This window comes from Vicugna pacos, chromosome 11, assembly GCF_048564905.1.
Source record: "Vicugna pacos chromosome 11, VicPac4, whole genome shotgun sequence".
NCBI classification, from domain to species: Eukaryota; Metazoa; Chordata; class Mammalia; order Artiodactyla; family Camelidae; genus Vicugna; species Vicugna pacos.
The window spans coordinates 46,579,603-46,592,479 of record NC_132997.1 but is presented as its reverse complement, the minus strand read 5'-3'; the positions used below and the strand labels follow the sequence as shown (position 1 = coordinate 46,592,479).

Genomic DNA, 12,877 nt, shown 5'->3' with positions numbered 1-12,877 from the left:
AACATTTTGTACCTCTCTCTCTCCCAACACCCCCCACCCTGTCTCTAGCTTTCAGTAGTGGAATCCTCATCTTTCTCCTCCTTCCTTGGAGACAGACTGACCTATCTGTCTCCTTCAACTGTGTAAGTAAGTGAGGAACTGAACTTGCTCCACAGGCTGTGGAACCAGCCTGTTCTCCAGTGCCAGCCCCAGTGCTGACTTGCAGTGTGACCCATGGCAAGTCATTCAATCTCTGAGTTGCCTCATCTGTCCATGGCACCTTTTATAGTCACCTCCATTGACAGCTGCCTCAACTGCAAATAACAATCTGATATGGATGAAATTAGTTTCTGTAAAGGGCACAGAGCTGTGCCTGCAATGCAGCAAATGCCATGTGTGGGTTAAATTAAACAGACATAACAATAATGAACACACATGCATCCATGTACACACACCCCCTTGCAGTGTTGGCAGAGTCCCTTGCAGATCACAAGGCAGATACTACACTAAGCCCAGTCTTAACGTGAATCCAAGTTAAGCAACTGACCACTTCCTAGCACTACCACATTACCAAGCCTCGGCTCCTGGGCGATGGAATACATATATAATAATAGTCCATGTATCCACCTCGCCTCAGAAGGAGAAAGTGATTTTTCAGCACCTCCAGGAGGCATCACTCTTCTTCCCTCCTCACCAGCAAGTATGACCTGTCTATATTGCTACATCCACTCTATTCTGAAAATGGTTCCCATTACACTGTTCCATGCTCCGTTGCTTCTAGGTTTCAATGTGAATCAAAGATCCCAAACACTGAGAACTTTCCTCTAAGCGTGCTGGCAAACACCCTCAACTTGTTGGGCCAGAGGACAAACATCCATCTCAGATGAAGGAAGCATCCAACAGAAAGGATGGGCACCACATGAGAAGGGAGGATCCCAAGGCATGATTAAGACCAGAGGTGCTGCATAGCAACCACTCGTTTCCGTCTGGAGGGGATTTGCAGGCAGGAAGCAGCACAGCCTGAGCCGCTGCCCTGTAAGCCTCTCTCCAGTGGCTTTACACCATCAGGGGTCTGAGACTAATTCCAGACAAGGCCCAATCGCATCACAACAAATTAGCCACAGACACGCGATAGCAATCAACGCGGGGAGCTGTCCTGAATGTGGGCCGGGGGATTCCCTGTCTCCACAAGCCGTGCGCTCCCACAGATGTTTCTAAAAGCCTCTTCCCAGAGGCCCATTTAGAGAGAAATTAAATGCAACTTTGACTTAATTAACGTTTTAAATGATAATGAATACAATGTAGATTCATAGGAGGCATTTACGTTGTGTTGTAAAATTGATAAAAATTTAATAACTCTTTGTTAATAAGTTATGTCTCCCCAGACCCATAAAGCCTAAGGCGCTGCAAACTTCAGCCTGGGTCTCATCCAGGCTCCTGGTGCAGGTGGAGGAGGGAGGCAGATGGACTTGACATTTGCTCCAAGCCTGCTCTGATTCAAACCTCTGCTTGTTCATCAGTACTTGATTTCATACAGTAAAGGTCAGGATTTGGGCTCAAGGCACAGCCTTGACAAGAAAGCTCAAGTGAAAGGCGGGCTGGCCCTGGCATCTGTCGCCTGAGATAGCGGGGGAGGGGGGAGATGGAGCGCTCCCTGGCCACATCTGTCCTCCACCACGGAGGTAAGATGGAAGCTCCGCTGCCTGGTGGTCGGAGCTGTCAGGATGAGTATCGTGACAACCGGCCACTGTCCTGAATTAAAAATGCAGACATAATTTCCATGTCACCTTGCATAAGGACTTCTGCTTAGAGTACTTGTGGCACGCCAATGTCTTTTCTGGTTTGTCCTTGAAGAGCCCCGTCACTTAGTAAAGCACCACATCCCTGGGAAGGGAGGTGTCCCAGGGACTGGAATACACACAAAGCATCTCCTCCTCTTTCCTCGTTCTGACCTTTCGACTTCCTGTCTCTCTGCTCTGTTCCAAAGGACTCCTATTGAAAAGCTGGCTGTTTTTGTCCACCGTTCCCTTCCCCTTTTCTACATGTGGTGGCTCTGCACAGCTTATTTACCTTTGTTTTGTTTTGTTTTTTACAGCTTATTTATCTTAAAGAACTGGGCAGTACTATTTTGGAGGTGGGGGAGGGGTGCAGGGAGGGGAGCATGATGAGGTCCCAAAATGCAGTCAGTTACTTCACCTGACACTAGACTGAATTAAGAAATAAAAATTATGATGAATAAAAAACATGGTTGGTTTGGAGCTCTTTAGAGACGGGCCATTAACAGGATTCTTTCCAAAGGAAATTTTGCCCAAGCGTGATGGCTGCCTTGCACTGAGCTGACCACCGTATAAGCACGTAGGACGGCGCCTCTTGCCAACCCACTGCTGACTGTGGCTACCACAAAAGCAAGCAAGAGGCACTGGCTTCTGTAGCCTCGCCTGCTACCAGCCAGAGTGCCCTAGGACGCCCTCCCAGGCCCACTATTAGTCTCATGGAATGATAAAGCGGTTGCCTAGGTCAAGTTGCCTTCCTGTTTTCACTTCCTGCCATGAAGTGCAGATGGCCAAGTCAGGGCACATGCGCCAAGGCTAGCTAAAGAGCTAGGGTAGAATCCAAAGGCTGCTTTAGTGTTTGCTGTCATGGATATTGAGGGGGGAGGGGGAGGGGGAAGGAAGGAGGGAAGGAAAGAGGAGGGGAGAGAGGGAGGGAGGGAGACACCACACGAGCAAGCATCAGAAAATGGGAGAAACTGTGCCTCCAAAATGAATGGGCTTTAAAAAACACATGGAAAACTATGAGTAAATTGATTTGGGCTGGGTCTGCTTTGGCTATCCGGCTGTCCTTTTTCTATCTTTCTGTCACTGATGGCAGTGGTGGAAGAAGAGAGACTCTTTGGTTTCAGGGTAAAATAAACAAATACAACTTCAGATCGGGGAGCTTGAAGAAGGCACCCAAAACTATACACACATAAAAGAAAGGAGAAAATTGCAGGCTGCTGATTGTCAAACACAGCTTATTAAATCTCCCTGCAACAGGCGCCGGTGACTGCCAGCACGGGGTCTGTCCCATTATAGACACTGTCCTGGAGCTGTTTCCACCCCCTGCCCTAGTATCTGATTTTATGTACTTCAAAATGCCATTAGTCCCCTCAAGTGACTTTAGTTCTATTGACAATGTTAATTCTCTGCCTGTACAAACCAAAGGCTACTCGGGATAAGCTGATTTTTGTTTATTATCTGACAAGACTCAAGATTACACTAAACTGACTTTGGTATGTCTCCCTTCAACCTAATCGTATTGGACTTCTCTCAACCGAACCATTGGAGTTGAATGCCTCCTTAAATTATATATTTCTACCCAAAATAAAAGTCGTGCACCATTTAAAATGAGCTGCAGTAGTCTGCAAATGGGTGTATGTGATTGTGCAGGTTTAAATTATTACTAGATTGAAAGGTTTGAGTGATCACATGCGTCCCTTAGCTAAAACTATTTCTAAGCGCAAGTCTAAAGATCCGTTCCTCTTTGAGCGCATGATTAATTTGTTCATGCTGGGGTTACTGATGGTTTGTGGCCAGCATCATGTCAGGCAGGTCTCAGCAGGTTTGAATCAATAGGGTCCTATGTTGTCACTGCATCATCATTTTAATTGTCCCTTTCTGTTAGACTCAGAAATCAGATATCAAGCAAGATTTGAAATAACAAGAATAAATCCTGAACAGAGAAAAGGTACTATTTTGCAAAATTACATGGAGAGAGAGTGGAACAGATTAGAACCTCAGTGTATATTTATGTGTGTATGTTGCTAGATGTACATTTTTTATATTTGATGTACTATAACATAGCTACCTGTGAAAAGTCTGAGGCCCACCCCATCTTAGCATCTTTTAAGCAATCTGGTACTTTTGCCCAGCATCCCCCAAAGGAGAAACAAAATTGAAATGATCAGAAAATGATGCTAGGCATACCAATTCCAGCCCACCATCTTGAATCATTCAGTCTTGCCCAAAATAGAACAATCTTGTGATGAATCCTTATGAGTCACTCATATTTATCTGACACTGCTTTTTAAGTCTTTTGTAAAGAAGTCCTACTTCTCTGCAAATCTTTTTCTCAGCACAGTGTGGCCTTACATCCCGCAAGTTCTATCGAAGGAGACTACTGGGAGAAAAGTATGCAGCTTAACCACCATAGGGACGGGGACGGGCCACACCGCCAAGGAGAGGTGCGCGGCGCGGGCAGGCCCTGCTGTTAGAAGGCGGGTTTCTGACACTGCGTGAACACTTGGAATATACTGCCGCCCCCCTGGGGACTGGCTACTTCCCTTCCCACTTCAGAAAATACATAATGGGACTTTGTGCTTCCATTTAACGTCCCTTGAAAACGGAAATCTTTCCCCTTATAAGAAAAAAAATAGTAAAGGGGTAGACGAAAGGCAAAAGAGAAGGAATTAGGCTGTCTCCAAAGCTCACTCGCTCAACTGGGAAACTGCGACCAAAGCAAGCTCTATAATAATATAATGACCTTTAATGAGTGTCTTGGGAAACAATACAGCCTTAGCATAAAAGACAAAGGGCAAAACCCATCATGGCTCCGCTGACACTAATTCAAAATGATTTTCAGAACAACTAAAGAATGTAAGAGAAGTAATCTGATCTGCCCATCTGACCTCACTTTGATTCAAGGGCCCTTCTCCTGCCATTTCTAATTGTCAAACCCTCTACGTTTCACATCTGCTCATATTTAATGAAAAGCCCACTCTCACCACCGCTCTTGGAGGCACCCAGCTCTGTCCAATGGGCACATCCAACCCCACCACCAGCGAGGGAAGCCCGGGGATTGCTGTTGGAGCTCTGCCTGTGGAATTCTGCGTAGAGATAGACATTTTTTAATTGGAGAAGAAGGGCTTATGCGGTTGCATGAAGGGGCTCAAATTGGGATAGATTTTTCAACTTATTATTAACGGTCAAAGGTGAGTGGACTCACACAGGGATGGATGAAATCTGCTTTTGTTTGATGGGAGTGATGACGGCGGGGAGACTGATGAAACAGAGAGGCAGCCCCCCACCCCAGGCTGTCAGTACCAGTTAAGCCTTCAACCTACAGCCCAAAGCTCCACATTTTCCGCGGTGGGGCTGACGGTGGAGGGACAGAAGCACAAGCCTCTCAAGCCCAGGATGTTTCTGAGAAGCCGGGACCCTCCCACCCCAAGGTTTTCTCCTCCTGGCCTCCATCAACACTCGGAGGAAACTGCAGAGCTGAGAAATCCCTCCAAGGAGGGTTTCTCCACTGCACACACTGGGTATTGTGGGCCTCCAGCAGGGAACACAGATTTCACTGCGATTGGTATGGGTGGCTGGTGCCAAGACATGACCACAGGCCTCAGTTTAGAGTCTGAGTGGCTCCTTCCTTTTCTCCACTGGGTCTCTGGGCCAAGGTTTTAGAGCCTAGTGGTTGCTTGAAAATAGAAGCTGTGCCTCAGGCAGACGGGTAACGGGGTGGGGGGGGGAGGGGGGGCTGACGGATACATCCACCACCATCAATCAAAGAGATGTGGCCCAACTGTGCCACCACCGCCCACCCCTCCTCTCTCCCCTCCAGCTCCTGTCTGAACCAGTGTCTTGCCACACATTGTAGACAAACAAATTCTTTGTGTGGTTGCGACCCAGTTTACCTTGGCGGTATCACATGAGCCAGAGAGAACTCTCGTGACGAGAATAAAGGAGGAAGGACACATACTGTGGCATCTGTAAGAAAGATATTAAAGGAAATTTCCTTCCTAGGATTTTAGGTCAATGTGACCAAGACAGTCCAAAACCCCTCTCAACACAACGCCTACTCAGAATCAATTGAGCACATGAATCCTGTCCCCTGGCACTGTTCTGAAGAGCAGTGAATCACAAATCAGAGAGGATAATGATTCTCCGGTCCTAGAGCTAACTTTCCCAAATGCCTCAAAGACAGCTCCTTGCACAAATAATGTCTCCGACCTGAACTGCGGCCTCAGATATCAGCACCCGGCAAGGCACATGGCTCCACTGCATACAATGAATCGAGGCTCCGCCCCAGAAGCCCCCGGATCACTGCCGCGCCAGCACCCCCTGCTGGGACCGCCTTCAACACCGGCATGTGGGTCAGCAAATTCTTCGTGGGAACAAATTCTCAAGAGTGAAGGGCTCTTCTCCCTCCTTGTTGCCTGCATGAATTAACTGCTGCTGATGAAAATTTAGTTTAACTGGCTCTGGGCACTTGGAAGAGAGGAGAGTGGATGACAACATGGTTACCAACAAATGTGGTGGCTGCTTACAAGAGGAAGGGATGAACACAGATGGAAGAATGGTCTTCTTCCTCCCATGCTACCAAGACAAGGGAAGAGAAGGTGACAGCTAGACTTTAAGGCACCCGAGTCCTCAGGCAAACCACAACCTCTTCTGCCCTTAGACGAGAACCCTCAGTGAACAAGCTGGAAGTTTCTATAACATCACCCATGAACCATGTCAGTAAAACACCAGCAAAGTCAGTGCCGAAGACAAGGACTGGGGGGGTGGTCTCAGCTGCCACCTTGAGAGATTCTTCAACAGCTCTGAGCTTGTGGGTGACAAGTAGGACTGACCCCAAAGGCCTGCGTGATGGGCTCAAGGAAACCATGGAAGTTCCTGGCTGATGGTGTTTATTGTTGTTTGGAATCACGATTGCTACAAGATACCTTAGTTAAACAGGGGACTATATTTTTTGAAAAACAAAAGATATTAATGGAATGAGCCTTTGCATTGGTCATCATATTGAGGGGAGGCTCTAAAATCCACCAGTCTGTGCAGGTTGGCAAATTCAGAATACTCTTTTTCAGAGCATAGGAGGCAATCTGGCATTGGAGGAATGAGATACAGGTTAGGGAGACACAGTAAAAAATAATAATAATAATAAAATAAAATAATAAAATAAAAAGACAGCTGCATTGCAGCCCTGTTGTATTTGGGAAACTATCTAAGCTCACTAAAAGCAATTTCATGCCAGAGTTGGCTTGTTCTCTCTACACCGTTTTCCTTCCTCCCTTCGACCCCATCTGACGTCTAACCTCTTTCCCCAAATAATAAGATATACATTTCCATGCATCTCTGTATCAGTATAGTGTTTGATTTGCAGTCACATTAATTTCCAATTTATATGCTTTTAAAGGAGAGAGGAGTAATATCACCAGGTTATAAGATCACAGACTACGCACTGTTACAAGAAAACACAGCAAGTTCACAGAACCAGGAGCGAGGCCTCCCCGGCATGTACACAGGGACACAGGCAGCATGGGCGTCACATCACCACATACACGGTCACAGCGGGAAGAAAACAGCAGCCCGACGGACACACAGAACCACAGGGCACAACACAAGACGGGGATGGTACCACAGACAGCACAGACACGGAAGTGCGTGTGTTGGGGTTAAACTTACAGGCACGGAAACTGGTGGAGCAATCATTAACAGAGACAGAAGAAAGTGGGAAGGCTCTCTCAAGGGTGTCCACGTTACCACGCACACGGCCTGACATGCATGAGCAGTCACGCTCAGAACGTCCGCAATCAAAACAACATGCCCGTCTCATTCTCCGGTAGATGGACATCTTGGCTATCACCGTGTGGTTGGATGGGAGGAGAGGAAGAGCGGTAGTTAATGACAAGGTCACACACAGCAAGGCAGCTGGAAGGGAGCTGAAGGGAGTGAACACAGGTCTTAGTTCACATAACAGTCTTGACCCAGGGGAAAAAAAATGCAGAGTGACTGTTGGCAACAGTTCAGTCGGACATCGGAAAAAGCAGAGAAAATACAAATTGCCTTTATAGTCCCCCAAGGCTATCTATTGCACATGGTTTTTCTCCGCTAAGTAAAGCGGGTGACCACGGGAAAGGGCAGGGCTGACGACAACCGGGTTGTCGGATGAGAAGCAGCACGCGTGTAGACAGCAGAAGTGTAACCAACACCGTTTCCCCTGGTGCGATTGATAGAGGAGGACAAAATATACACACAGCCGATCAATTAATTGCTGATTTGGTCCAATAAGTGGTTTTTTGCAAGATGCAAAAATATCTAGTATGTCGGCTTTCTAACTTCCATCCATTTCTGGGCATTAGGCAGAGGCCGGGACAAGCTTGCATCTAATTTGATGTGAAACGATTACGTGTTAATGTAGAATCTGAGGCTGCCTCTGCTGAACTTCCCCAGAGTGAGTTTACATGATGCCTACAGGAATTTAAATTTACTCTTGACAGAACAAATATCCAAATCTGTCCATGTAAGAAATGCAGCTACTCAAGGCTAACGCTGCGTATTTGACATTAAAGGCAGTTTGCAAATCAGGAATCACCAAAAGCATATGAGATGTGGGTCTGCTGGAATTCATTTAGCTACTCATGGGTGTATTTTTCTGCTGAAAGCTGAGAGAATCTGAAGATCGCATCTGCTTTTCTCTCCCCACCTACCAAAAATTCAGAAGGCAACTGGGCTACCAGTTAATGATTAGTTTTTTCCTATACAGAAAATACTGGCCAAAATAGATGAAAAATTATGAAACATGAAATGAGAGAACAGATCCCATGTAAAATATCTTGTTGAGATTTGCACGAGGCAGTGGTAGCTCTTCTAGAGCTGGTATCAAAGGTTCTACACTGCCTGGGAGTCCAGCTTGAGCGCTAACGTACCAGAGTTGCTGGACATCACTGCGGTCATTCTCAGGGCACTTCATCTTATATTTCAGTACAATGCCAATTTCTATTTCAGTACAACGAGAAGCATTTTCCACCTCATTCTGATGCTGCAGCAGGCCACCACCTTTGCTTATTCTTGACATAAACCTGCCTGCCTCTCTCACAAGATGGGAGAAGAATTCATGTTTCCTCTGAGCATCACAGCCAAATAGCAACTTGCAAGGGAAAAGGTGTTATTCCCTGTGTCCACACCTTCCATTCTAAGAGTCATTTTTCCATCTTTTTTTTTCCTTTCCTTTGTGGAGAATGGTGGCACTCTTACTTTAAAATATGACTAGTGGTTTTGCCCTCTTTGAATGTTCCAGTCACCAGGAAGAGGGGTTTAAATCTCTTGAATGGGTCAAGTCCTGTTCTAAGACCTTTATGAGTTGCCATACAGTATATTTGTCAAGCAGGGGTAACGTTATGATCGTGAGGAACAGGCGCTGGGGGAGATGAATGAGAATCGCTTCAGCAGCAACACCAGTCCCGCAACCCTGGCTCACATCTTTAGTGACGTGTTCTTTGAGCATCCTAGCCAGTCAGCTGTTCAGATCATCATGATGCAGCCCCACCCCTGTTCAAGGCAGGGTACATCGTTCCTGAGCTCAGCTTTTACCAAAAAAAAAAAAAAAAAAAAAGTTCCACTATAGCATTTGAATCAGAATTTAGGAGGCATGCTGTGATTGCCCAGACACCCCAAACAGCAGTTGCTGAAGTCAAGAAAGGGAAAACAGTCTTCAGCTGAAGACATGAAAATAAAGTTATTTTAAGTACATCCAGATCTGGGGGACCACTTGCAGACCACTTGCTTGTTTTATTCCTTCTTAGTTCTTTTACTGGAAATATGGATGGGTTATTTATACAGAGGAGGGAAATAAAGATGATGTTTTGTTTCACTGTAGATAAACTGTTTTGGAAAAAAAAATTTTAATCAAATGCTGTAGCAGAAGAGAAGCCCATCAAACTCTGAAATGCTATGCTTCTCATTAGCAACCGTGCCTGGTTTTTGTTTCCATACACCATTTTTGGGTTCGTATACCATAATAGACTCTGACACATTTATAGGGAAAGAAAGCTCATATATATATATGTATATATATGTATATATATGTGTGTGTATATACATATACACACACACATACACAAATACACACACACACACACACACACACTGTCTTTAAGAACAAGGGGAGGGAGGATGGGGGTGGAATAACTCGAAATGACTTTGTCAGAGGCAAGCCCATCATAATGGGTGACTGAAACCTCCCACTTGCTAAGGGTACAGGAGGAAACAACTTCAAACCAGTACCTCTCAAGGACGGTTTGCAATTGTGATTGTTGGCCCCTCTGGAGACCATGCATTATTCTAAAATTTCATAGTGTTAGCATGCAGGCACAGGCTGAAACTGGTCATTGAAGCAGCAAACCCCTCCCCCCAAAACCCCATTTGCTATAAGAAGATTCAATGTTAATTATAAGCACTCACATTCCAAGCAGCATATGCATAAAAAAGAAAACATGCTATTTCTCGTCATTCCTTCCCAGTCATCAGTTTCACACACTCACACCAAATTCAAAATAGAAATCTCAGAAGACAAACAAGCACCACCACAAACACACACACACACACACACACACACACACACACACACACACACACAATCAGCAAGAATGATATTAATGAAAGGCTCAAAGACAAGACAGAAACAGTTAAAAATGATGGAGCCCCCACACACTGACAAACCTCTGTGAATGACAATGTCTAGACCAAGGGAGGTGGGCTTTTTTTTACTCTACTTCTGGAATAATCCATTTTCACCGACCCCTTGTCAGATGTCTTCACCTCTAAACGTCTGTGTCCACTTTCTCAAGAGGTGAGGCCCATTCTGACCTCCCGACTGGTGGCTGTGATCCGTCAGGCTTTGAAGGACGTGTGTTCCAGCCAGGAAGAGCCTCCCTCTGGGTCATGATGTGAGTCACCAACAAGCTCTTTAACTAAAAACGGATGAGAATGTGCCTCCTGGGCGGTCGCTATTCCAGAAGATGTGGACACTCTGTGTGTAAAATTACGCTCTCGAGTTGTAAAATAAAATTCTATCAAAATTAAGTCGTGGACTTCCTCCTTCAGAAAATACCATCCTTCATTCCCCCCTTCGCTCTCTCTTTGGCTTCCTAATCCTTCGGTTTTGTTTTAGTGAATCGTGAAGATTCAGAACCACTGGTATTTTAGTTCCACGCCTCCATGATCATTTCCTTTTCTAGAGCTGATGTAGGTTCAAAGGTTAATTTCAGATACCAGCGTACCACTTAAAAACTCCCAAGGTTAGGTTTCAAAGAGCGATTTTGCAAGTTTCAGCATTTATTTAAAACAGGAGTAAGTTTCCTATATTCTCCCTGGCCATAGGAAGTGCCCTCTCTCGGGTGGTGTTTGCTGGTTTTCTTTTTAACCTCGTAGCCCAATGCTCTCCTCCCCAGTCTCAGGCCTCAGAAAAGGGAATTTTCCCTGAGCTCAACGGTAATACCAAGTAGATCTGTGAGGACATCTAGTGGATCTGTGTGGAAGAGCAGCTGGTTAACACAGCACCTGAACTATCAGGAAGAGGATGCTGTGAATTGAACTAAAACGTGCACGATGGCATTTCAATTCAATGGCTTCTCCGAATCCACAGCAGATGCTCAGGGAAGAGCAGGGACGAAGGGGAGAGAGGTTCTGGGACACGGCCCTAAGGTGGTCAAAAGTGGCACCTTGCAAGCCCATGGGTCCTGCAGACTAGGGCCATTTCAGCACTGGCTGGCTGGGTCTCCTAAAAGCCCTGCTCTAGCTTCTCCCGTGTCTCTGGGAGGTGCGAACCCCGCAGCTACTTGTCATTCCATCTCCGGGCTCTTGGAACTTAATGCTCAATTAACTGTCCCCATCGGTGGACTTAAGTCTGGGAAAGCAGAAATATAAGCCTCTGGGGACTCAGTTTTCTCTCTGGCCCACATCATAAGGCTCTTGCCCTTGGACTGGTGCCACAGATTCAAACTGGTGATGTGGTTGCCGAGAACTAGACCCTGGGTTGCATCTCCCTCCTCTAAGAACTCTGTCCTAGCAGGTTTACAATTTGAGGAAAAGCTTTTATGTGCTCGCCTTCACCCCAGTGAAGTGGCTATTCATCCAATATTTCCATTATGACTTCCTAGTGCTATTTGTAGAGACTAAATAAAAGTATTTCCCTAATGGACATCATCAAAGCTGTTTACTCTGAAGTGTTTCAGACTGGAAGGTTTCTCAGACGTCCTCTTGGACAACTTCTCCTATATTTTCAAAGGTCATGACCAGAAGAAGGGAAAGCTGTGGAGAAGTGGCTGCTGCAGACATAGTTTAGTGACTGCTCTTTCCCTGTGTCACACTGACAATCAGCTGTCAAGCTCAGGTTCTCTGCTGATTAGCCCTTCAGAGCCAAGCCTGGAATGGAAAAGGGAGTTGGACTCCATCCCGTTCTTAGCACCATCTGCCTCCTGCATCAGCAACCCAGTTGTCAGCCAATTTCCAATTGTAGGATCTTAATTTCCAGGGTGGGCTGGCCGGGGCAGGAAAAGCGGTGCTGGACTGAAAGCCTCGGGTGGAGTGTTCCAGCGGCTGGGGGAAAGAGATTTTAGTTTTCAAATGGAGCAATTCAAGGGAAGACTGGTGTGGAAGGGAAAAAAAAAATCTCTGCCATTCAATTCATAGACATTTGTCAGATTGCAATGTCGTGTTTAAAATCAGTCCAATGAAGGAAGGATTATTTCCAAGCCTGAACTCTGGAACTGCTCTTCATATGCTCGGCAGAAATTAAAAGTATAAGTAAAAACATCCATGGAAGAAAGAGTCACCAAGGTGTCAGGTTGAGGCATTTGTTTGATGTGACACTGGGAATCCGAGAGCATTCTCTCAAGTCCTGTAAATGAGGGAGGATGTCTTCACTTAGCAAAATTCCTCCTAATAGCTTCTGGAAGGAGGAGAAAAATCTTCCATCCAGGTGGTTTTTCCAAGAAAGCAGAAAGAAGGGGAAGGAAAAGCGAGTTAGTGTCAGCAGTAGAGAGCACACTGAGCTAGCTGGTCCTGCCCTCAACGCCATGTTGTGGCTGGAGAAGACAGAAGAATTTGGCACTCGAGTTGTTCGTTGATTGACATCACGC

At 45.9% G+C, this 12,877-nt stretch overlaps 1 protein-coding gene across 8 annotated transcripts in view; it reads right to left on the bottom strand.

Moving 5' to 3' along the window:
* Positions 1–12,877, bottom strand: part of KCNMA1 (potassium calcium-activated channel subfamily M alpha 1) — a 708,582-nt gene that overhangs the window by 111,005 nt on the left and 584,700 nt on the right. For 2 of the 8 annotated variants that reach the window (XM_072971247.1, XM_072971246.1), the window contains exon 19: positions 7,422–7,595. The exons of the other annotated variants lie outside the window; for them this stretch is intronic. In XM_072971247.1, coding sequence (XP_072827348.1) covers positions 7,422–7,595 — 174 coding nt within the window. The remainder of the gene's footprint in view (positions 1–7,421; positions 7,596–12,877) is intronic. 8 annotated transcript variants of the gene reach the window in all.